Genomic DNA, 24664 nt, shown 5'->3' with positions numbered 1-24664 from the left:
ACGATCCCACATTAAAAATAGATTATGGAAGAAGAAAAAAAAGGTTGTTTGGGAAAATGTAATTGAGGGAAAGAGGGAGAGAGGAAAAGAGAGAATATAAACCAGCAGATAATGCTCCACTAAAACTACTGATTCCATCTTTCTTTCTTCTTTTTCTCTCTACTTTTAACTTTTGATTCATCCATGACTTGTACGCAATGGCAAAACATCACACATCACACATCACCATCAACAGCAACTTTGTCCCAAATTAAAGAGAATACACACAGACATGCATGGAACTAATTAATATTTTTGCGGCCATGTGTTCTTTTTTATTTAGGACTCACTAGCGATGAGGCATTTCGGCCTAACTTGATAATTTACTCATGTTCCTTGCTGTGCCAAACTGGTGAACTCCAAGCTTGGATTTTTTAGGTCTATAAAACTTTTTGATTGTGCAAAATCGCTTCCCTGCAAAAGTTGAGCCTAAACTCTTGCGTTGCGTCTTGACATGAACGTGGCACGTACAATTGATAGAGAGGATCATAATAGTGCATAAAGTTGTACACTTGATCATGATGATCTACTCAATTTACCAATACATGGGTATGTATAGACATACAAAAGGATCATACATATTGCATAAAGTTGCACACTTGATCAGGTATCACTAGCCTTGACTATGTCTTTCTTAAAATCCATAAGACAATTCCATGAAAATTTAAGGAAAAACTTATATGAAAGGTTTCACGCATGCAACAAGTATCGGATCTAATTTCAGCTCACTACCTCAAATTGGGTTCTGGAAATAATTGAATGGTGAGAGACCATTTCTGGTCTAAGCCCATTTCGATCCATTGAACCGGCTTGCAGCCATGCTCCTCTACTGCAATGTTCATTTTCATAAACTATAAGTAGTAATTTTCCTTCCAAAAGTGATCTGCGTGTAGGTTCTAAATTCCTAATCAACTTCTACGTACGAATTCAGACTTGATGCAAATCACAAATGAAGATCATACCTGCATCAATATTGGAACAAACAAAGGATAGAGCAATTAGGGGATTTCATTCAACAGAAGTTATTATATAGTTAAGATCTTTTTGGTAAAATGCAATAACAGTTTTTTTTTTCCTCTGTTGGTTTATTTCAAGAGTGGTTGCATGCATGGTAACTAGCTAACACAGTGATAATGGATGACTGAATTAGATTAAGTAATGACTGTCTGTCTTAGTATAAAAATATATCAAGGTCAGAGAAGAAGAAGAAGCAATTAATTGGATTAAGTTATATGGTCACCAAGTGCCTAATTTCCTTACTTAATTAGAGAGAAGCAAGCAATCTCTTCAAATAAAAAATAAAAGAAAAGTGGAAATGTGTACGTATAGTGCTTTTGCATTCAACTTTTCATGCTGATCAATTAGTTTCCAGATTTTAATTTTATTTTTTCTTTAACATGTGCAAGTTTAGTGATGCAAGAACGAGGCCACCACATCGATAATCAGGAGGAAGAGAAAGAAAAAAGGAAACAAACGGAAAGCAAAAGCTGTAAAAGGAAGCACTTTTTAGTATCAGAGAAAGGGAGGACGTGGATTCTGATTTCTCAAGGAAAAGCTACCCATGCATATATATACATATATGATAGGAGAAGAAAGACAACGGAAACTCGAAAAAATACGAGCAACCAATAATAACACAAATCGATGAACCCAGTTAGAGAGAGGGAGAGAGAGAGAGAGAGAGAGAGAGTTAAATAAATAAATAATTATACCTGGAAGAATTGCCCCACAGATTGTTAGAAGAAGGGTGGTGGTGGTGGTGTTCCATATCGTGCTCTAAATTTGAGGCTCCTCTTTGGTTAAGTAAGGCACTTGAATTATGATGATGTGTTGTTGTTGTGGACAAAAGATCTTCCTCACCAGATCCATCTATATACATATATAATTAAATTAAGCCACCAAAATTATTCATGATCTTTTTTGCTTTTATTTTTCTTTCTGGTCACCCAAAAACTAAAATAAAAGTAAATGAAAAGAAGATATTGAAAACATATTGTCTTTTGTGTGTGCTCAATTTGAATTCTTTATTCTCGTACAAACAGTATGTTCCAATGCACAAAACGGAAGGAATTTAATTTGAAAATTCAAAGTAATAATTAATCTGATATTAACAAGAGCAGCTGGGGATTAAGCAATAGGAATTATTACCCGAGGAACCTAGAGGTTTGTCAGTGTTCTTTACAGTTCTGTACATCTGCAAAAGCAAAAGAGAAAGAGATATATATATCATTATATATATAAAAACAAGGATATATCATATGAGAGAAATAACTAATTAAAATAATTATAGAAAGAAAAAAAAGGGTCAGTCAAAAGCAAGAAATAAAAAAAATAAAAAAAATAAAGAAATCAGATGCAGATGCTGCTGGTTGGCTTTGTGGATTTTTGTTCAGTAGTTTAATAACCACGAGGTTGATGTTTGGTAAGGTCAGTAAATGCTTTGTATTATTGAGAAATGATGGCTACTTTCTCTCTCTTTCTCTGTTTGTCTCTCTTTCTCTCTCTCAGTCTAAAAGCAGAAGTTGTCCTGTATCTCTATGTATCGGTAGTAATATCACACACACAACACAAGAACACATGAACACAAGAAAGAAAAAAGGAACAGAAACAGACTCCACTGTTCATCTCATTCATCCATTTCCTTTCATTCATTCATTCATTCATTCATCTCATCAGTAAGCATAATATTATTATTTATTATTAATTCATCACTAGTACTAGTAGTCTAGTGTACTCTCCTCTCTATCCCTTCCCTTCCTTGGCTACTGTGCCCCTTTCCTACCCAAAGTCTCAAGCCTCCAGTCTGCTGCCTTCTTCACCACACCCACCCCCTCACACAATATAGTACGTTGTCAAACACAAACAGACATACACACACACAGAGAGAGAGAGAGAGAGAGAGAGAGACAAAAATTAAGAGAGAAACAAAAAGAAATTAGGTATTTGAATCTGAAATCTGATCAATGTGGCCGATACATATTCAAAGATATTGATTTTTAAAGTGCTGTTTTATTTTAAAATATATACAAAAAAAATTCAATCAGCTCCAGCCTCAGCTGTAGCTAGCTAGCGTTGTACCTGCAAATGGCTCTTAACATGAGCAAGTGTGAGATCCTTGACATCCATGAGCTCCAACACTGACTTTGGAGTAGCCCCTACACGGAAATGACCAATTAATTAATTACAAGACTACTTACAAAATGTTGAAGAATTCCCACAGAAGTTTTCAACACCTATATATATATATATATATATTATTGCATATAATTTAATTCCAACTAAATGAAATAATTATATAATGAGAATGAAATGAATTAGATAAAGGGGAGGGGAGGGGCTGACTTTCATGGCCGCCAAGGAGCTCGACAGCGTGAACAAAACGGGCATGGAGGGAAGTAGTCCAGCGCATTCTTGGCGCCCTCATGTTCCTCTTGTTGATATTCTGAGATAGCTTAGTCGGCGTAAATCTCGATCTCATGATGAATCCATTAGAGGGCAAATCCGAATTATAATTATAACTGTAATTTGCACCTCCACTAACACCACCAACACTGCATTGCTGCTGCTGCAAATGATTCAAATTATACGACGGAAAGTAGTGTTGTCGTTGACTTAGACTGTCCATGGTCATCCCGTTAAACGTCCGGGACATGGCGGATTCAAAGCCCATTCCCATTCCCATACCACTACATGAATTTGCAGCCGGTGCAGCAGGCCTCAAGGAATTAGATAGATACAAGCGCAACTTGTTAGAATCAAAATCATCCCTCTGATCTCGGTCCAGTCTTGAGTAGTGAGATTGGTCCTCCAAGTTGGGAGGAAAGGAGCAATTAGTAGGAGGACAGTTGTAAACTGGAATTCCTTTGATGGGTTTGAGCCTCTCCGCTACATCCAGCATCGAAAACCCATGACTTATACTGGTCTTTGCTTCTTCTTCTTCTTCATGGTGATGAAGATGATGACGACGACCCTCTCCTCCGCCTCCCCGGGTGTTGAAATAGTTTTTTCTCCAGCGGCTCTCAGCCTCCGAAGCTGTGGGATTTGCAAGAGAGAGCTCAGTGTCATGATCAGCTGCTGCGACTAGACTGCAGCTGCCTCTTCTAACACAACTGTCACTGTGCGATTTGTTAATCAGGCCATCGCCGTCCATGTCTCTGCGCCATATGTCGAAGCAGCTGCCGGATTCGTGATGATTAGGTGCTTCGTTTGTGCGGTGGTCAGTGCAAATGGAGGAGGGAGCACTGTTTGCGTTTTTGTTTGTGTTTGCGTTTGGAGGGCTTATGTGCAGTGAAAGATCAGGAATCGGATTCAAAGATAAGCGGCAGCTGCCTGCAGCCTCTGAAATCCCTTTTTCATGAGGCATTTTTGTAAAAAAACTAAAACAAAAAAAGAGAAGAAGGTCTTTATTTATTCCCAGTAGCTGCCCTCTACAGCTACAAAGTGCTCCAGCTATCTCTCTCAATAACCCACTTCTTCTCCTACTGACAAATTTCAGAACCTAAACAACACACTCACCGACATACAGTATGTGATTGTATTCTTTGATTTCATCCATCAGTTTGCTTCAAAAATAAAAACACAGACACAGACACACATATATGTATAACAACAAGAAAGAAAGAGAATATTATGAGAGACTACTCATGATGGTGATTTTGCTCCCTAACATGGATGACAAAGAAAACAAGGGTTTAGTATGCTTCAAATGAAAACTGAGAACAAAAAAGAAAGGGAGAGAAAGAAAGTGAGAGAGTGTGCTGTAAAGAAACAAAGAAACAAAGAAACAAAGGCTAAATGGAAAAAAAAAAAGAAAAAAGGGAAGACTTTTCTCTTCCTCAAGAAACAGACATCCTCACCAGGAGAGAAGGAGAGAAGGAGAGAAGGAGAGAGATAGAGGTGTGTGGTATTTTGCTAAATAAAAACAAATAATTAATAATAGAAAAAGAAAATGGTGGAGAGGGAGAGGAGAGGAGAGGATATTGGGAATAATAAGGAGAGATGATGTGGGTCTGAGTTTCTAATGCCTCGAGAGTATATATAGGAAAATGACACTCCAACAAAGCCTGTCTCTCTCTCTCTCTCTCTCTCTTCTAGTCAATCCACTCACTCAATACACGCAAAACTGCAGCAACAGCAACAAAGGGCTTTTTTGCAAATTTCCTTTCTTCTTACATATATTTTGTGTTATTTTTTCCATCTCCTTCCCCGGAGACGACGGGTTTGAAAAAATAAGAGGAGAGAGAAATAGCGACAAATCTATAATTCCTTTTCCCCCACCCTCTTCGCTATATATATACCCTCCTCCTTCTAACTCTCTCTCTCTCTGCTGCTACACAATTGAAATTGACAACACAATTACATTGACCCACTGCATGCATGTCGCATGAGTTAAATTACCAGTATATGTTGTTTTATTCCATTGTCAATGCCATCTAGGCGAGTTAATTTCCTTTTACCATTCTGTGCTGCCATGGTAAAAGTACGCAATCATTCTTAACACTAACATACATTATTAATATATATTTGATGTAAAATATAATATATGCACAGAAAAAGGCCATATATAAAGCCTTAATTGTAAAGGTACGAAAGTGGATAGGCATGTTAGTTAGCATGTATGAAAAAGATGCTTATATTAATTAGAATACCAAAACCATGTACTTAGTTGGTTTCTGTTTCTGTTTCTGTTTCTGACTACATTATTTATATATGTAGAAAGCTAAATGATTAGATCATTAATTAATTATTAACTTTAATGTTTAATGAGGATTCAAATTAAGAATTACTCAAGACACCACACGAGCTCTTGTGAATTGTTTATGGATTGTATCCAAGCAAAAGAAAGCTACAAGCAAACAGCATAAAACAAGCAAAAGGAGAGATACAAACAGACAGTAACAATACACAAAATTCTGTGGTATATGCATGGTATATATCCTATCATCATGTACGCCCAACCTGCTTTCTCAATAATTCCTTTTCATTTAATCGCTTCGCAAAAACGTGTTTGTGATGGTTGGCACGTGTCGGTGCATCGTAGAAGAGTTAAAATAGCAATAATGCAGCAGGGTGATCCATATTCGTACTGTAGCATGGCAAAAAAATAAAATAAATTGAATGAAGTACTCGCACTCGGGGTGGGTGTAATAGTCAAGAAATATTGATTAATTAGGTGGACCCATTGACCTAAAGAAAATTATATGAGGACCCTCTAAAGTGTTGTTTGTTTGCTTTCATATGGTTGTCATCGTAAACCCTATTTCCACATACCTTTGTTATACTTTCTTTCTTATATTCCTTTTCATCCTCCCAAATATTCCCTTCTAATCCTCCAACAACTTTGTCTACCATTTTGCCTGTATTATTAATTAATATTACAGATGTTATCCCCACATCACCTCCTCCTTCTTCTTCTTCTTCTTCTTCTTCTTCTTCTTCTTCTTCACACTCTACGGTCTCATTCACTAGCTAGTGCCTAGTACAATATTATTATACTAACAATCTCACAAACCTAGGCCAAATCAACTAATTAAGCTTTCGTTTCTCCTTAACGTATATAATTAATAATTAAACAAATCATTTCTCTGGCCCGGATATCGTTTACCTGAGAGGATTATTTCATTTTTCTAATCCTCTCCTCTTTAATGCATTCACCATATGTCGATATTTAAACCTGTCCTCGACTGCTACACAACGAGAGTTACAAGGCCCTATATATGCCCATGTCTTAATTTTAACTAATTAATTAAGTGAGATGAGGCAAGTCTACTACATTGAAAAAGGTGAAAAATTTAAGGCATTCAATGCTTCGAATTAGTTTAATCGGTGTGGTATTAAGGATTTAGCCTAAATGGCGTTATGCGTCTCTTCATTTCATCAATTTAAAAATGCTTCAAAATATTTATCCTTTCTGAACGCGCGTATGTGATTTTTCTTCATGTTCTTGAGTAATAATGTGGACATTTTTATTTGATTTGAAGCGCCCTTGATTTTATTCAGGACGTTCTACTATGTGATTCTTTGAGTCATAATTATGTATTTTATTCTCCTATTGTAATTCTTCATTTTATCAACAAAATTTCTTTAGTTCCATCGAAGTTTTAAAATAATAATAATCATCATCATCATGAAGTAGTAATATTTCGCCATGACTTGGTCCGCAAATATTAATAGCTGATATGTATTTGGCCCATGTTAATCTTCACATGGGAAACTGCTTTATTCCCGTCACAAGTAATAGTAACAGTTAATGCATGCCTTCCACTCACTCAGAAAACCAACAAAAATTCCATATGCAAAAAGAATTACTCTCTCTCTCTCTCTCTCTCTCTCTCTCTCTCTCTCAACAACTGCTGTTGCTCTTACTTAGCTAGGTGGTATCTTGGGGGTGTGGACTGTAAGATCCCACATAAACCAACGGAGAGGGAGTGATGTGCCTTATATATGCACACTCGCATCCATCTAGCACGAGGCCTTTTGGGAGCTCACTGGCTTCGGAGTCGTAGGAACTCCGAAGTTAAGCGAGTTGGGGGCCAGAGCAATCCCAGGATGGGTGACCCACTGGGAAGTTGCTCGTGAGCTCCCAGAAACAAATTCGTGCGGGCACAGAGGGGGGCCCAAAGCGGACAATATCGTGCTACGGCGGAGTTGATCCCGGATCGTATGACAGCATAAATTAGGAAAGTAAATCGTTTCGTTATTGTAATGGTCTTTTGTGATTAGTAATTTTTTTAACCGAATATAAATACAATCCTAGAATTTCTCCGAAAAAAAATACTAGATATAGAACATTGTTACAAACAAACAAGTTTATTTTTTGACCACGCATTTATAATTTTGGTTGTTGCATCCTATCATGTGTACAGTATATATCTCTCTATAAAAACAAAAAGAGTATGTCTTAACTAACCATGTCGGCAAGCAGTGGATCTAAGACTAGATTAACTGTTGGCTGGAATAATTAACAGTGAAAATTTCATAGCAATGATAAGGCAGTAATTAATCAGAAAACCTATTCTCGGACTTTCTTTCTAGCTGCTTTACAATTGTCAAAATGTTCCAGTAAAAACATAAGTTTCAGCTAGTACTGTTGATGGATGATGACTTTGCTTTTCACATAATAATTAAGTAAGCAAGGAGATATACCCATAATTAACGAAACGAACGACATCCAAATTTTGCAAATAGAATGATAAGCTTGTTTTCCCAAAACCGAGGGATAATGTTTAAAACTGAATTAAAGATAATTTGTTCTTTAGTGCACTAATCCAGTGATCTTAAATTCTCCCTTCATAGAATTGAGATTTTGATAATATAGGGAAAGAAAGCAAATACGATCAAATCGTCGTTAAGAAAAAGAAAAGCCTAAGTACGTACAAACACAATGGACCTCCGAGTCCTTCCGACCATAGAAATAGTATATAAAAGAAAAAAAAAAGAAAGCAGAGTTGTAAAGAGTGTCACTGTCTACTTGTTAATTAATACGAAAAAAAGGGCATCTCTAAAAGGGTGGCTGAGGATGATGGGTTTATATATATTGGGGTGATTCTAACTAGCAATACAAAATTACAAAGTACTTCTTCTTGCTTACAAATTTTGTTGGGGTATGAAAAGAGGAAGGGGTAAATAATAGCTATTTCTACTTTTCTCCTTCTTTTCCGGCATCTTTTCATTTATTAATTGCTTCTAAGGAAATAAAATGAGCAATGTAGGTCAAGTCAAGATAGCATGCATGTCTCCTTATTCCGTCTTCAATACCCTTCTTCTGTCTGTCACACATTTTCAAAGAGGAAAAAAAAAAAAAAAAACAAGTTGTATAGATATAAGTCTCTTGTCAAAGGGAAAAGTTTGGCTCCTTAAAATTGAGTTGGAGCTCCTCCTTACAGTTAATGTGATTTTGACACGTTTCAAATTTTTTAAAATATTTTTTTCTTCGTTGAAACTTAAGGAGCCAAGCCATAATGCCTATCAAATATATGCAATTAAGCCATGGGACTATGGTAATAGGATTAATTGCTATATATATGCATCGAATACTTTGTTTTTTGGGTGATAACATGGAATATTTTGCATCTGACCAATAAAAGGAAAGGAGAATTAAAGATGTTGTATGCATTGCATACATATGGAGTTGGGTACATGTGGGGGTAGAGATGTTTGTTGCTGTTGGTCTTGTGGAAATTAAATGACAATGCAAACAAAAACTGGACTGAAAACGAAGGTAGCTAGAAGAATAGACAGCAATGCCGCAACACTCAAATATGAATGAAATGTTGTATATGCATCATGCATGCCCTCCACTCCAGGATTTAATCATGCACTGATCATACATCAATCCATCTACTCTACGGTAACTGTAACTGCCTTAAAATTAATGATGACCATGGCAGCACCAGAAAAACATGGTGTTGTTGATAACTGCTTGCGCAGATGAATGTATGTATATATATTAATATTGCCCCCTCTCTCTCTCTGCTTCTTCTTACAATCTTACCTTTCTTATTAGAAGCACCCTCGGCCACCCTTTTAGACAACTACCGGTCCACCATCTGGTTAATTAGTTCTATCTAGGGGCCCCTTTTCGAGCAAAACAACAGGGCACTGAGCAGGGTTATGAGTTTCAATTTTCAAGGTGAATTTCCTGTAAATTTGTAGTCATGTTGGATTTTGATCATCATGTCTTCTACTCTCTCTCTCATCCATTAATTTTAATGTAGATAGGGTTTGATTGGATGGCATAAATTCTGTGCTGTTTGTGTTTGTTTTAATCTTGGTTTTTGAAGATATCTCAATACACATACATACGTACATACATAGAATATATATCTGTCGTCCCAATCGTTCAAGCAATCCATCCATCGGATCCAATATGCAATAATAATCGAATTGAGGCTTCGCTGCGTTAGCTAGCTAGTGTATTTATACAGTACCATACAGTATGCATTCATTGATGACTTGGTAAAAGTTGCAAGTAGATGCATATACATTTAATTTTATTGCTTGAAGCTACTTTTGCTTGTTTCATTATGCAATAATACGTACGTACGATTCCAGTAAAGTTATTGTTGTGATTGCAACACTCCACTAAAATTCCCAATACAGTAAAGGATGCACGTGCACATAGGCAAGGTAGATATTCAAACATTAATAATAATAATTATGATACTGCCTCCTCGCTTCTGTTCTGCATTTGAATGTACAAGAAATTAAAGATGAAGAATGAGTGAGGACTGAACATCCACAATTAAAACAATAATGAAGACTGTTTAAGTTTTGTGTTACCATTTGAAATCAGAGATTGTAAACAAAACAATAATGGTCTACTTCTTCTACTGTACAGACTTTGACTCAACTGGGTAAATGCACCAACTGTCCAATAATTATAATAATATTTTTTATTTTGGGTTTGGTCTGACTTAGTTTTCTTACTGGGAATTGGAGTGGGAAAGTGAAATTGCAAAAGCCAAAACTCAAAAGAAAATAAGTGAGGGAGGGAGGGAGGGAGGTGCAGGCGACGTCAATTCCTAGGCAACAGTGGTCGTAGTATTAAGTGAGTTGAGTGGGCACAGGAAACAAAAGAAAAGAAATGATTTTGCAATCGATTGCTTTATGATTGAAGGAGGGTCAGGAGAGAGAGAGAGAAAAGGCCTCTACTTTATTCAGCAATTCCAACGTCTTTTTGACAACAAAAAGGGAAGGCCTACTAGCTAGGCTTTGCTAGTAGCAGCAGCAGCCTACTATGGATGATGTCTAATCTTTCTTTCTTTATGGTGAAAAAAATGGGGTTTTGCTTTGGGGCCTTTGAAACTTTTGTTTGGAATTTGACTTCTTTTGACTTTCTTTTGTTTCTTTTTTCCTATTGTTCATAAAGCCCGAGGCAACATTGAAATCAACCACCGCCCCCCCATCTCCCATCCATAGGTTGGTCATAATTGAGAATAGAATTGAATTGAACAAGAGAGAGTATATGAGAGAGAGAGTGTGTGTGTGTTAAGCATAAAACTGGATGTCACTGAGCTTTCACATCACATAGAATACCGAGAAGGAAAGATGTAGACGTTCCCCTGCATGTTATATATATGTATATAATATCCCACAATTAACAAGCCCGGGCTGACTCCCAGTACTCAGAGAGAGCCTGTGATCCTGCGAAAGCCAGAGCCAACAGAGCCAACAGAGCCAACAGATGCAACTGGAAACTGGAAACCAAACCTACTACACTTGTTTTTTTCCTGCTTTCTTCTTTCTCATCCTCCTTCATCAGTTTGTGCAGCTGACACCATGAAATTAACTCCTTGTATTCTTGTACCCTCAACAAATTTAATATTATTTCCAACAAACAAAAAACAAAATTAAATTACTTCTGTAATTTTCTTGGACAATTAAATGAAAATTTTCTTATAACAAGACGTATATATATATTATATGTATATCATTATTAATTAATAGTGTCAGTCTGTAAGGTCAGGTTTGAATTGGGGGAGTAACATTCGTGAAGGTGGATGGAATGGAACCACCAGGGGCCTCCCTTCCTTCCTTGCTTCCACCACACCATCCACATATATAATAATTTATCAGACTGACCAATTTCAATTTCACACCTCCAATATGGAATTGAATTGAATGAATAGCTTTTTCGTTAATTATTTTATGAGGCCCTGTACTCTGCTGCTCATAACTAGTTGTTAAAGTTATAAATAGGGATGAGATTGATAGGGTAGAGTTGGGTTACGTTACCTTACATGCTACCTCAGCCTCAACTTCATTATTGCTACTTCAAATCAATTACACCATCTTTTATTATCAAAAGAGAATATACGTATGGTTGGACGAAGACGATGCATGTTCTTCATTTCTGGAGTTAAATCGGCAACACACAGAAAGAGTTTCTTATCTTTCTTCTATAGTAGACATAAATTGAGCCAAATTTTAAATCGGCAATGCACATGTGTAGTGATGACAATTGGTGAATGAGAAAGTAGCTCCTGAAAAAAACGAAAACTAAAGACTAAAGACACTATAAAGTTGTTTTCAAAACTAATGGTGATTTTCAAAACTGAAAATGAAATATGTTTCTTGGATTAAACTCGACTGTGCTTCGATAGTCTTGTTGTCTGGCCTAACGTGGCCCATATGCTTAAACTCCATACACAACCAAGCCTGCCTCAAGACAAGACCATTGGGCCATAAATCAAAACATGCTATAAACTAGTAGCTAACGACAGAAACATGGAAGGCTGGAAGGAAGCACATATTTTTCACTCAAACTTTTTAATCATTAAGAGGTCATTTAACAGTCTCTCAATGGCTTCATCATCATGCCCACGTCCTTTGGTCTGCAATTTGATGAGGAGGGAGGTTCATCAATTATAGGTTTTGCAGACAAAAACATCAATGATGAAAGGAAAATAAAAAAATACCTTGAGGGAAGGCACAACTGACTTGGCTTCTTCCACATTTTCAGGACAGAGATTCCCAATGACAGCCAGCTGCAGGGTAGAACACATTAACAAATTAAGTTGTTTTTTTGAATGAATGTTTTGGTTTGGTACAGTATTGTAATTAATAAATATTACCTCGAATTCAGCCAATTGGTATCTACTCAGGACTCTGAATGCTATTTATTAAGAATAACAACGAAGACTACTACATGTAATAGTGTATATAAATCAACAACAAAATGTAGGATACTCTCGAACTTGCTTTACAGAGCCCTGATTCGTGAAGCGACTGAAGCGCTTAACATACTGCAGTGATTTCTCCAACACTCTGGTACACAGCCAGGAAAGGAAAATAACATCATCATCCATTTTGATCAAATATTATCATCATCATCATCATCATTTGGTTCTTGGTTCTTATTTGGTTCTAGTACACAGCCACAACATATATGTATATATATAATGTATGTATGGTAATGGTTACAATAATAAATATACGATACGAGATTACGAGAGTGTAATGTAAATCTTACTGAGGAAGTTGGGTCGTTGAATCGCCAGACATATGCTTCATCTGATCACATCTATGCTCAAGCAGAATGGCAACCTCACTATTCATTAAACATTTCGCCTTCAAGAAATCTTCACAACCACAAACTCAATGTCATTAACTTAATATATTCAAACTTTAACCTCATTACGTTTACAATTCAATCAAGGTCCCCTACAAACTCATATTTATATCATTCATATATACGCCAACAGTCATTCTTTCTTTCTTTCTGGTGCAATGTCACATCTTCTATACTTCTTTTTCTTTATACATACAAAATTGATGGTTTTCTACCCTCTTTCATTGATACACAAACAAAACTTTAGGTATCATGATATTGAAAATTGACAAAACAGCCGAACAGCCGGTAAAACTCTGCCTAGGATCACATCGATAACAATGTCCAAAATTGTGCATTAGGGATTTGAAAACATCTTTGGGAAAATAATATTTAGATACCGTCTCCAATCTTGAGCTCTGAAGCGTCTTCCTCGTCTGATCTTAGCATGTTTGAGAGAGAGAGAGCTAAGAAAGGATGTTTCTTTCTTGACGATGAATATAATTCTGATTTCTTCAAGAACGAATGTAATCAACCACAATCCCTAATCACCTATCACCTATTCGTTTAATATAAGCTGTGAACTCTGGAACCGACCTCAAGTTTGGGCCAACATTCTAGCTGTGGTCCAGTCCAACTTCTGAACCCAACTCAAAGATAATTTGATTATGGGCTTTCATATAGGTTTTGGGCTATCATTTTAGATGCGATCCAACCCTTTTTTTACTTTTATTACTAATTGAAAAGTTTTTCTATTAAGAGAGGGAGAGTAAGTACCTGCACAAATTGGATCAGATTGGATTGATTTGAAAGAAATTTCTTTGATAAAATATTTAAATACTAATTATTCACTAAGTAAATAATAATTAAAACATAACTACTAATTAAACTAATTAAAAAAGAGATCAAGATTCTGCTAAGTATAGCCCCGCGGCTATACTGTTAAAATATTCTATTTATGGGGTATAGCCGACCGGCTATACTATTAAATATACTATATCTGGTATAGCCGAGTGGCTATACTTATAATGTATAGCCGCACGGCTATACTTTTAAAATATACCGTTAAATATACTATTTTATGGGGTATAGCCGCCCGGCTATACGGTTATATATTTTAGCGTATTGCGGCTCGGCTATACTATTAAATATTTTTATGTAGTATGGCCGTCTGGCCATACTTTTATGGAGTATAGCCACGCGGCGATACCTTTACAATATTCTATGTAGTATAGCCGTGCGGCTAGACTATTAAATATACTATTTATGGAGTATAGCCCCTTGGCATACCTTTAAAATATTGTATATACTTTTAAAAACTTTTCTATTCCCGTTTCAGTGTCCTCATCTTTCTATAACTTATCAACAAGAATTTTATAGTGAGTAAGGCTCTTAGATGAGACATTATCTCTTAACTGTTGGATCAAATAAATTAGCGGTTGGATTATATGAATTAGTTTAAACAAACGGTTAAGAGATAAGACATTATCTTATTTAAGGGCCTTAGATAAGTCCCTAGCTATAGAATGACTCCACCTATCAAAGCATGAGAGAGAGAGATAGAAAGAGGAATACAATGAAACGGAGAAAGGAAAGTATTTCTTCTCGCTTACCCTCTGCCTTTATTAGCCTTTATTAGGTTAAGGAGCCGTAGTAGTCATACCCAATAGTGGTTTCTAAAAAAAAAGAAAAGGTAGTTTCAAAGAAACCAATTTGGCTCGCTTTTAGGTGATGATGACGTCTGCCGTGTCATATTCTGAGTGGGGGAAAACAGAATTCCCGATCTTGGACTCGGATCCTCCGAATATTCTAAACGGCTCTAGCAGTTATGCCAGAGGCATATTCGCATCTCATGACTGCATCTTTCTGAAATTCTGATGCGTGCACCTGCATGATTATAACAAATTCTGTTGTGTGGTTATAAATAATTGGGTTTTTTAATTGCAAGCCTCTTGTGTACTGCACTGTCTTCAAAGTTGAAGCTGTTCTAACTATAGATTTATAATCCATGAAACAACATTATGGTCATGAGTCATGTTCATGTTCTCTCTGTCAAATCAAACGCAATCAAATTTAAACCAACACTTTTATAGGAAAAAAAACCAAAGAAAAAGAAAGAAAGAATCACTCAGCAGCACTAAATTACAAATTTTACACCAACACCAGTCGCTGGATGAGAAAATATGCTGTCGTTTATCCCCTGAATGACGACTATTAGTCTAATATTGGTAACTAACGGCAACCCTTTGCCATCATCTTCATCATGATTCATAATTATAATTAAATGGCCTTGTCTCTTACTTAATTACCAACCTTGCTATTATATAAGAGGCCGCAGGACTCTTAACTCTTTACTCTTGCCTCAGTTTCATTCATCCATACATACAGTTATTCATTTCCTTATAAACTCCGGCAGAGCCATACCAAATTATGGCTATACCTTACCAAAATTCCAGGACCTTGTGCTTTTTCTTGATCCTGAGTTTTGGCCTGTGTCTGGTAATTACATCTGCAGAGCTTGAGAGATTCGAACATCCCACCAAAGAAGATGGATCACTTAGTTTCTTGGTACTTGGTGACTGGGGGAGAAGAGGAGCTTTTAACCAATCTCAAGTTGCCTTTCAGGTTCCACAACTTCTAATGCTTCTTGTCATTCATATATGCTACTCATGATTTCTGGCAAGGTGCATCATGTGAAGCCACAGCCACTTAAGAACGTACTTTCATAAATAAAAAAGTTTTACATAGTAAGAAAAAACATATAACAGTATACCTTGTTTCCCTTTGTTGTTTTTCTTCTCTCTGAGTCCCCTGCCTGCATTTTCTTGATTGCTTCAAGTGCAAGAATTGGTTCATCTAATCTGTGTTTGCTAAACAAATTTGTGGTACGACTACTTTTGTAGATGGGAAAGGTTGGAGAGAAGCTTGACATAGATTTTGTGGTTTCGACGGGCGATAACTTTTATGATAATGGATTGGCAAGCGAACATGACAAAGCATTTGAGGAGTCATTTACCAAAATCTACACAGCAAAAAGCCTGCAAAAGCAGTGGTACAGCGGTAAGTTCCAAATTTCCAATACTCGAAAGAAAGCTTCTAGTTATAAAAATTTCAATAAATTTGTTTTTGACTTTGATAACTTTGAATGCAGTGTTGGGCAACCATGACTACAGGGGTGATGCAGAGGCTCAACTGAGCCCTCTTCTTAGGAAAATTGATAGCAGATGGATTTGCTTGAGGTCTTTCATTGTCAATGCAGGTGAGCATATATTATACATACTCTTTGTATCAGCTTTTCTACACAAGAAATTGATCTCTGTAAGACTCAATCATAACATAAGCAATTTCGTCCTATCTCTTTTTCCCCAGAATTAGCAGAGATTTTCTTTGTGGACACCACTCCTCTTGTCAATAAGTACTTCACAAACACAGAGGACCATACTTATGATTGGCGAGGCATTACCTCTCGCAAGGATTATATTGCAACCTTATTGAAGGTATATAATATATATAATTAATTTTCTGCTACCATTTTGAATTTCGAGTATCTTTCTTACCTAAAATGTGCTTAATCATTGATGATGCTTATTAATATAAATAATGATGTTGTAATAGGATGTCGAGTTTGCACTGAAGAAGTCGTCTGCAAAGTGGAAGATAGTTGTTGGTCACCATGCAATTAGAAGTGTTGGGCATCATGGTGATACAGAGGAACTTATAAAGCAGCTTCTCCCAATCCTTCAGGTATATCTGTCAAAGCTTCCAATTCTAAAGCAAAGGGTTAATTTTAAGCTGCTTTCTTGTTGAGATGAATGGATGTAAAATAGATGCTAACTCTGCTAAATCCTTCATAAATCTTAGGCCAATGATGTCGATTTTTACATGAACGGGCACGATCATTGCCTAGAAGACATTAGTGACACAGAAAGGCAAGTTCAATTCAGGTGTTTCTTAAGAATGGAAGAGTTTGTATGTGCAACTAATGCTGATTGAAACTGGATTTGTTGCAGCCCAATACAATTTCTAACAAGTGGAGCAGGGTCCAAAGCATGGAGGGGAGACATTAAGGGGTTGAACAAAGAAGGGCTCAACTTCTTTTATGATGGTCAAGGCTTTATGTCTGTGCAGTTGAATCCCACGGATGCAGAGATCGCTTTTTATGATGTTTTTGGCAAGGTTTTACATAGATCGCATTCTTCCAAGCAGCTTCACCCATCTACATAAATTAAGTTTTGTACCTCCAGCCTAGAAGCCCAGAGGGAAGATATTATAGCATCAGATTCAGATTCAATGCAACCGCATATAGTTCATATTATAGATTGTTGCCAGGACGAAGATTCTGTTAAGATTTCAGAGGGACGGACCTTTGGCCCACAAATAGCAATATCGATATTGTCCCCAACTTAACCACCTGTTTAGCAGGTGTGGGGTTTTATACAAAAAACCTCGATGTTATTAAGAGTAGAACCATTTATTATACGGGACTTTCTATTTTGTTAAGTTTCTGATATGGAACTCGTGTATTCTTCAACAGATTCAATTACCAAATGTTCTTATTTTTTAATTAATGTACCTCATTTGGCTGCATCCTTAATTACCAAATTGGTTGATTTTTTCGACCACTACAGTTATATATGCCAAGATTATATTGCTCCATACAAGTACAACATTTTAAACAAAACAAGGAAACCCAGATTCAAGCTGCTTCTCAAATATGTTATCTGGAAACAAACAAACAAAATTAAGGATGTGTTTAGCAGAACTTTCTGCCAACTGATCCATTCTTCGGTGGCAAACAACTAGAAAGACAAAATTAAGCCAAGAAATATATGGTACATTTTCTAAGACTGAGACACGCCAATAAATCAAGAGGGTAACATGATACGAATGTGGTCATTTAATTTGAAACTTTGGCTCCATCAGCCAAGTTTGTGTCTTCAGGCTCAGGACAGAGAGAGATGATTCTCCGCTGGCTCCACTTATTGTCACCTATTTGCCAAAGGACCAAAACCTGGAAGACAAAAACAAGATTTAGGAAATTGCTAGGAAACTGATAAGAAAGAAACCCTAGCCAGGATGGGACCCAGCGTTACCGCAAATTTACTGCACTACCTTGCAGATATGCGGCCCGCTGCTGCTATATCTTAAAATAGATCGGTGGGTCGACGTAGCATTCACTTTCCTTTGCATTGCATGTTATTTTTACATTTGTGTATGGGACATCTTAAAATTAGAGTGTAAATATTGCACTATATATGGTCTTTAGATCATTAATTATCACCTACTGTGTGTTTGTACAACCACTGAGAATAATTAGCCTATATATATACACTCAAATTTAGAAGTTTCATCATAGTTTCAACCATCTCTGCTTTCTTTCTCTCTCTCTCTCTCTACTCTCGGCTCTCTCTCTCTCTCTCTCTCTTGCATCATAGTTCCAAATCAGAACATTGGTTGATTTCGATCATTAACAATATCCGGCCATGTCCATGGGTTTCCTGTGCCTGTGGGTGGTTATTTGCATGTACAATATTATTTGGTTGAGCTTTGTTTCTGTGTCGACAGCCGAGCTTCAGCGATTTGAGCACCCTGTCAAAGCCGATGGGTCACTTAGCTTCTTGGCGATTGGTGATTGGGGCAGAAGGGGTGCTTACAATCAATCTCAAGTAGCTTATCAGGTTTTATAATCTCTCTTCATTTCATCCATTTTTATCCGTCTTTACTACAAAACAAACTAGACTCCACAGACTTTTCTTCTCTTTACTCTGTTTATCAATATGTTTATCATAGACAGACTCTTGATCTCTTCTATCTACGAAGTTTCTTAGTTTCCTTATAATTAAGCCTCGTTTGGTTCTTAATTAACAACAGAGAGAAGATTGTATTTCCTACTTACATAATAAAATTGATTATAATTTATAGGGGAACTGTATGCTTAACTTGGTAACTTAATTTCCTTCCCCGCCTTAAATTTGCACGGTTTAATCATGTTTTCTTTAATCTCCAGATGATTCCTATTTTCCACACAACCTCCTCAAGGAATAGTAGTATATATTTCCTGTTCCTTTTATGTGTCATGTGTTTCTTTTACATACTGAAATAGTCTTGATGAGAAGCTCGCGCTCTCTCTCTCTCTCTCTCTCTCTCTCTCTCTCTGTGCAAGCTAATTAAGAAGCTGCAGAGAAAAGGTACCACCTAACGAACAGCTTTGTTCCTGTGCTAGCTGCATGATATGCATGAAAAGTTTCGTCATTTAGCAGGACGGATTAGCTTTTTCTTTTTGAACGGGATCATTCTTTTTTACTTGGCATATTCCGCAAAAGTAAAGGACAAATGTGAATTGTGTTGCATGTCCAGAAGCCATTATGTTCCAACAACTCATCACTTGCTGCTCCATGCGTCACCCTCCTTTTACCCCTCTCTCTACTTGTTTCGGTAATTAGGTGTCAACACCAGGAGCAGGACATATATTTTGAGATGGGATTTCAGGTTCAGATTTTCCCAACAAATAAATACAAGCCATATGATATGTTGCAGCACAGGGATAACATTCAGCTCTTTCTTTCCAAAAAAAACGATGAGAAAGAAACAAAGAAAGAAAAACTATTTTCATGTGAGAGAGTTTTTTTTTGTTGGTTTGATAGGCACCATCCTAAAGTAAACTAAACACAATTAGAATGTTAATTGCATCCATAAACTTGGAATTTATTGGAAATCCTCCGTGGAGTATCAGTATGTGGCCTGGGATTTTCTTCTTTCTTGGTTTCTTGGTGCTCTGTTTCCTCTGTTTCCAAGGGGGGCAGTGGATTTCTGGAGGACAGTAGACAATAATGTTGCGGTGTTTTGTAATGAATTGTAGATGGGAGAGATTGGAGCCAAATTAAACATAGACTTCGTGATCTCTACTGGGGATAATTTTTACAGCAGGGGATTGACCAGCGTAAATGACCCTGCATTTGTGGAGTCGTTTACTGAAATCTACACTGCCAAGAGCCTCCAAAAGCAATGGTATATTGGTGAGTTCAATTGCACCCAAAACTGACTGACTCTTCTCATGGAAATTGGCATAGGCATGGCGCTGACTTTGTTTTCCATCTTATCTCCTTCACTTTGATTCTGGGGAACTCTCAGTTCTTGGCAACCATGACTACAGGGGAAATGCTTTGGCCCAATTGAGCCCAGTCCTTTGGAAGATCGACAGCCGCTGGCTTTGCCTCAGGTCCTTTCTTGTTAACACAAAAATTGCAGACTTCTTCTTCATCGACACCAATCCTTTTGTGGACAAGTACTTTCTGAGGCAAAAGCACTACCAGCATGACTGGAGAGGTGTGCTTCCTAGGAAACAGTACCTCTCCAACCTCTTGAAGGTTCTTCTCATTACAACATTGGATCCTTTCTACCATCATATTCAAACAGTGCTTTTCATTGTCCAAATCTAATACATTGCTTTTGTTTTGGGAACAGGATCTAGATTTTGCATTGAGAAATTCTTCTGCAAACTGGAAAGTTGTCGTCGGACATCATACAATCCGAAGCATAGGGCATCATGGAGACACCAAAGAAGTAGTAGACCAGATTCTTCCCATTCTAGAGGTAACTTCATCTTCGTATATTTCATATATATTTTTGTTTAGTTTTTATACAAGCGATACTCTAATCTATTCGTATTTTTATTATGATTCAGGCAAACAACGTTGATGCGTACATAAATGGACACGACCACTGCTTGGAACACATAAGCAGCACCAACAGGTAAACATAGCTTTAACCGTTACCAGTTCTATTTATCAATAAATTGAATTGTTTCTTGAAAATCTCACTAGTTGAAGTTGTTTACGCAGCCAAATCCAATTCTTGACCAGTGGTGGTGGGTCGAAAGCATGGAAGGGTGACATTAAAATGAAAAGAGAAGGGTCCAAGTTTTACTATGACGGGCAGGGTTTCTTATCTGCACAATTTACAGAGACTGATGCTGAATTTGCATTCTACGATGTATCTGGCACACTTCTGCATCGTCTGAATCTATCCAAGCTTCTTTACGATTCCATGTAGAGATGTCAAGACAGACTCTCCCCTAAGCGTTCTCTATGAAATAAAATTACCCACGTTTTATCTTCTTGTAACTTCTTGTATCAATGAAAAATCCTCGCCACGCGAACAGAAAAATTACACAAAGTTTCAAAACCCTGCAAAATGGTCCGGCTCCACACTTGAGATCAAAGTAATAAAATCCTACCTATTTCTCCACAAAGCATGGACAAAGGCAAATCTTGAACAGTTTATATATACACAGAAATTAGCACCAAATACAAATATTTGGTATTTTCACTAGGCCTACAGTCAATATCCCATTATGGTATGTAATCTTGTGCCTCCACACGCACCACCAAGTTTGCAAGGGCAGGATCTTCACTCAACATAACTCAGTTTGTAACAAAATGATACCTGGAATCCACATAACTCTCAACATCCCAAAGAAAAGAACCAAAAGTCACGGCTTCCAGAACAAGTCTCCTCAAACCACCAAAGCTAATTTTGACGTGATCATCCTTGGAAGAATCAACAGTCCCCTGAGGTGTTATGACAATATCAGGTCTTCCAAACAATGCCTCGGTGTGCTTTTCAATGATGCTAACAGCCTCTCTCGATCTAATTGTTGCATACCTATGAAGGGTCTCTCCATCAAAAGACATCACATAGGTCCGCAAGCGGGATGGCTTAATTCCATTACCAAAACCCCCAGGACTGATGCCTCCACCCCAGGAAGTGACTTCAGGATGGGAAGCCCCTGCTTGCATAGACTCCTCTTCACCACCAGGCCTCATGTCCTCCCCCACAGATTTCTGAACATTACTGTCTTCGGCACCCAGTGCATTTGGAAGGATCTTTACTGTCTTCTCCAGCTGAAACCTCTGGTCAACCCGCTTGAGGAAGTACCCATACATTACAGATGCTGCATAAACCTGCCCAACTCTGAGTTTGCTTATCTGTGCTAAAGAGGCTGAGTCACCCAACCGACTTCCTAGGATGAGAGCTAGGTGGTTCTGGATCATCTCATAGGCTTCAGGTGAATGAAGTTGCTCAAGCTTGTCCTCTTCACTTGGCCATGTATCAACTCGACCAGAAAGGTCTGAAGCAGATGGGGTAAGGGCAGGTATCAAAGAAACATTAGCATCCATGAATTTTTGCACCACCAAAGTGTACAAAATCTCTTCAAGAGCCTTTCTCCTTTCAGTAGCCTTAACCTCGGCAATTCTCCTAATATTGCAGAATAAGTTAATAAAGGATCAATATATCTCTTCAAAACTACATTTATCTATTTAGTCCCATATAGCAAATGATGGAGGAGGCGAGGCAAGGTTAAATCAAAATAATAAAAAAAGACTGCAAGTTCTGTTTCTTTATTTTTCTTAAATAAAAAAAATCTTTTCATCATGTAATTTTCTAGATTGTTAAGAACAACAGAAACTTTCTTGCTAAAATTACACAAAAAGGTCCAACTTTTCCTTTCCTTTATTCTGATATTCGTATGAAAACAAAACATTTAACTTATGGTTCAATTTTGTAGCTTAGCTTGACTTAATTGAAAACACAATTGGCTATTCCTCAATCGCAAGATTGCAACAAACCTGTACAAAACGAGGTCAGTGCCAGAAGCAGAAGGCTCTTCCTGCTTTTGCTCAGTGTCGCGATCTGTTTGAAGCTGTTCAAGCTGCTGCTCAACTGCACTAGGCACAAGATGCGGGTGGCTTATCATTATCTGAGAGAGGAACTGTCCAATTGGTGACTCCAGCTGAAGTGGGGCAATTGGAGAAGTAGAACCCGTTGAGTCCGGAGATGGAGATGCAGCTGCTGCCCTAACGACCAAGCATCTCCTACTTCCAAAGCCCATTCTCCTATGACCCACCTTTGGTTGAGAGATTGAAAACTGGTGCTGCTAAACATGAAATAAGATTAAATATTACTCAACTACAACTCCAAGCTCACCAATCCAATAAACAAATGACGGTCCATCTGTCACAGCTAGAAATATTCTGAAAGGGTCGAAAGAAAAATCAATCCAAAACCCTCAAGTGTTCCGGAAAGGGGTCATCTCCTACCTCCAAAACCCGTTCTTTGTGTATCAATCTAAAAAAGATATGTGCTCTTTTCTCTTTTATTTGTGGAAAGACATTAAAGCTTATGCTACAAACAACACAGTCTAACCATACCAACTAAAAGTCCTACACTCCTAATCAAGATTTAATCTTTCACTATTTAACAGAAACCCTAGAATTCTCATCAATTACCAGATCAACTTATTTCTCGCGACACACTCGGGATCATGCATATTGTATAGACCCAAGACCCCAAACCTACCAAGCATATTAGAAACCGCATTAGGAAATCAAATCCCCAACAACAACAAAAAAGTACCTTGATTGAGAAGTGAAATCCAGGACTCAAACGCAGAAAACCGGCGGGACCATTGGCCGCCAAATTACCCGATCTGCCAATTGAATTGGAAGGCCTAAAGGCCGCGATTGATGATTGGACAACGCTCGCCGTGGCTGCTGCTTCCATCTTCAGCTCTGCTAACCCAACCCTATAATTTATGATTAAAACTGACAGGAAGATGAAATCTGATTCTTTTTCGCTTAACAATGAAAATCTGATTCAACAGGACTTGTGGAATTCATACCAGTGAGCAAAATTTATAGACAGAGAGAGAGCGTGTGCGTGTGTATCTGTGTGTTACGTGTAGGGAGACGTCGGCGTTTACAATTCATAGGTTTCTGTGGGCGTAGTGCAAAATTGCCAATTTTTTCATTTTGTGATCCTCCTTTATCCTCCATCTGGAAATAGAGACAAAATAATGGGAAAATAAATAAAAAATTATGTGCATTATTATTTCTTTTGTGTGGGTAAAATAGGGGCCAAAGCCCAAACAACATTCCAACTAGACATATATATATATATATATATATATATATATATGTAGAGAACATCCTTTTTTTTTTTTTAAAAAAAAATAATTTGTACAGCAGGAGAAGATCCTAAGTTTATGACTATTTGGTGGGATTTAGTTTTTATTCTGGTAGAGAAGCTCCTAATAAGTTTATATTTTAAGTGCAAAAATATAAAAACATGGCTTTCTTAGGACTTTCCAGTTTCATGGCTTCACCAAACCTTGTAGAATAATACTAGGAGCTCGTTTGAGAGTGATTCAGAATAGATTTGAATTACTTTTGTAAAGAAACACTTCACATTTCTTTCTCCATAAGTGATTTTAAGTGATTCTGGAGAGAAGCATATCTCACGTGCTTTTTCATATAATAACTTAAAGTGATTATCTATAAAAGTGATTATTTACCTCTCTAGAATCACTTCCAAACAAACCCAGTCTAAAAGCATCTCCACTAGAAGAGGTAAAAGAGTAAGTAAACTTTATTTGCCTTGCCACATACTATTTTCATATTTCAAAGGAAGAGTCAAATGAGTATGCAAAATAAACTTACTCTCCCTAACAAGACAATGTTGATTACTTCAAAATAAATAAGTGTATTAGGTCCCACATATTTTATTATTATAAAA

The 24664-nt window shown here is 37.2% G+C and overlaps 5 protein-coding genes across 8 annotated transcripts; 2 read left to right on the top strand and 3 right to left on the bottom strand.

Annotated features, from left to right (window-relative positions):
- Window positions 1–528: 528 nt before the first annotated feature.
- Window positions 529–5010, bottom strand: LOC117629315 (transcription repressor KAN1-like). 2 transcript variants are annotated; one of them, XM_034361861.1, is made up of 5 exons: window positions 3382–5010; window positions 3118–3194; window positions 2188–2233; window positions 1752–1908; window positions 529–868 (listed from the first exon to the last, which is right to left on the bottom strand). In XM_034361861.1, the coding sequence occupies exons 1-5, from the start codon at window positions 4400–4402 to the stop codon at window positions 760–762; spliced, it is 1410 nt and encodes a 469-aa protein (XP_034217752.1). In that variant the 5' UTR covers window positions 4403–5010; the 3' UTR covers window positions 529–759. The 2 variants fall into 2 exon arrangements, with proteins under 2 accessions (XP_034217752.1, XP_034217753.1); XM_034361862.1 differs by having other exon boundaries at window positions 529–1001; window positions 3382–5006.
- Window positions 5011–12095: 7085 nt separating this feature from the next.
- LOC117628423 (DNA-directed RNA polymerase II subunit 4-like) lies at window positions 12096–13615 on the bottom strand. The gene is made up of 6 exons (XM_034360881.1): window positions 13492–13615; window positions 13013–13121; window positions 12730–12807; window positions 12615–12648; window positions 12459–12527; window positions 12096–12374 (listed from the first exon to the last, which is right to left on the bottom strand). Exons 1-6 carry the CDS (start codon window positions 13538–13540, stop codon window positions 12297–12299), a joined length of 417 nt encoding a protein of 138 aa, XP_034216772.1. The 5' UTR covers window positions 13541–13615; the 3' UTR covers window positions 12096–12296.
- Window positions 13616–15077: 1462 nt separating this feature from the next.
- LOC117627750 (purple acid phosphatase 17-like) lies at window positions 15078–17677 on the top strand. The gene is made up of 7 exons (XM_034359980.1): window positions 15078–15715; window positions 15994–16150; window positions 16242–16349; window positions 16460–16587; window positions 16706–16834; window positions 16952–17019; window positions 17101–17677. Exons 1-7 carry the CDS (start codon window positions 15521–15523, stop codon window positions 17312–17314), a joined length of 999 nt encoding a protein of 332 aa, XP_034215871.1. The 5' UTR covers window positions 15078–15520; the 3' UTR covers window positions 17315–17677.
- Window positions 17678–18430: 753 nt separating this feature from the next.
- LOC117627049 (purple acid phosphatase 3-like) lies at window positions 18431–21337 on the top strand. Its single transcript, XM_034358933.1, has 6 exons — window positions 18431–18768; window positions 19950–20106; window positions 20222–20457; window positions 20555–20683; window positions 20775–20842; window positions 20932–21337. The coding sequence occupies exons 1-6, from the start codon at window positions 18574–18576 to the stop codon at window positions 21140–21142; spliced, it is 996 nt and encodes a 331-aa protein (XP_034214824.1). The 5' UTR covers window positions 18431–18573; the 3' UTR covers window positions 21143–21337.
- Window positions 21257–23905, bottom strand: LOC117627048 (UV-B-induced protein At3g17800, chloroplastic). 3 transcript variants are annotated; one of them, XM_034358931.1, is made up of 4 exons: window positions 23772–23905; window positions 23507–23675; window positions 22720–23027; window positions 21257–22348 (listed from the first exon to the last, which is right to left on the bottom strand). In XM_034358931.1, exons 2-4 carry the CDS (start codon window positions 23651–23653, stop codon window positions 21514–21516), a joined length of 1290 nt encoding a protein of 429 aa, XP_034214822.1. In that variant the 5' UTR covers window positions 23654–23675; window positions 23772–23905; the 3' UTR covers window positions 21257–21513. The 3 variants fall into 3 exon arrangements, with proteins under 3 accessions (XP_034214822.1, XP_034214823.1, XP_034214821.1); XM_034358932.1 differs by having other exon boundaries at window positions 22720–23024; XM_034358930.1 differs by having other exon boundaries at window positions 23507–23902.
- Between the last annotated feature and the right edge of the window lie 759 nt (window positions 23906–24664).

Source organism: Prunus dulcis, chromosome 5 (genome assembly GCF_902201215.1).
Source record: "Prunus dulcis chromosome 5, ALMONDv2, whole genome shotgun sequence".
Lineage (NCBI taxonomy): Eukaryota > Viridiplantae > Streptophyta > Magnoliopsida > Rosales > Rosaceae > Prunus > Prunus dulcis.
This window is presented reverse-complemented; position numbering and strand designations above follow the sequence as displayed.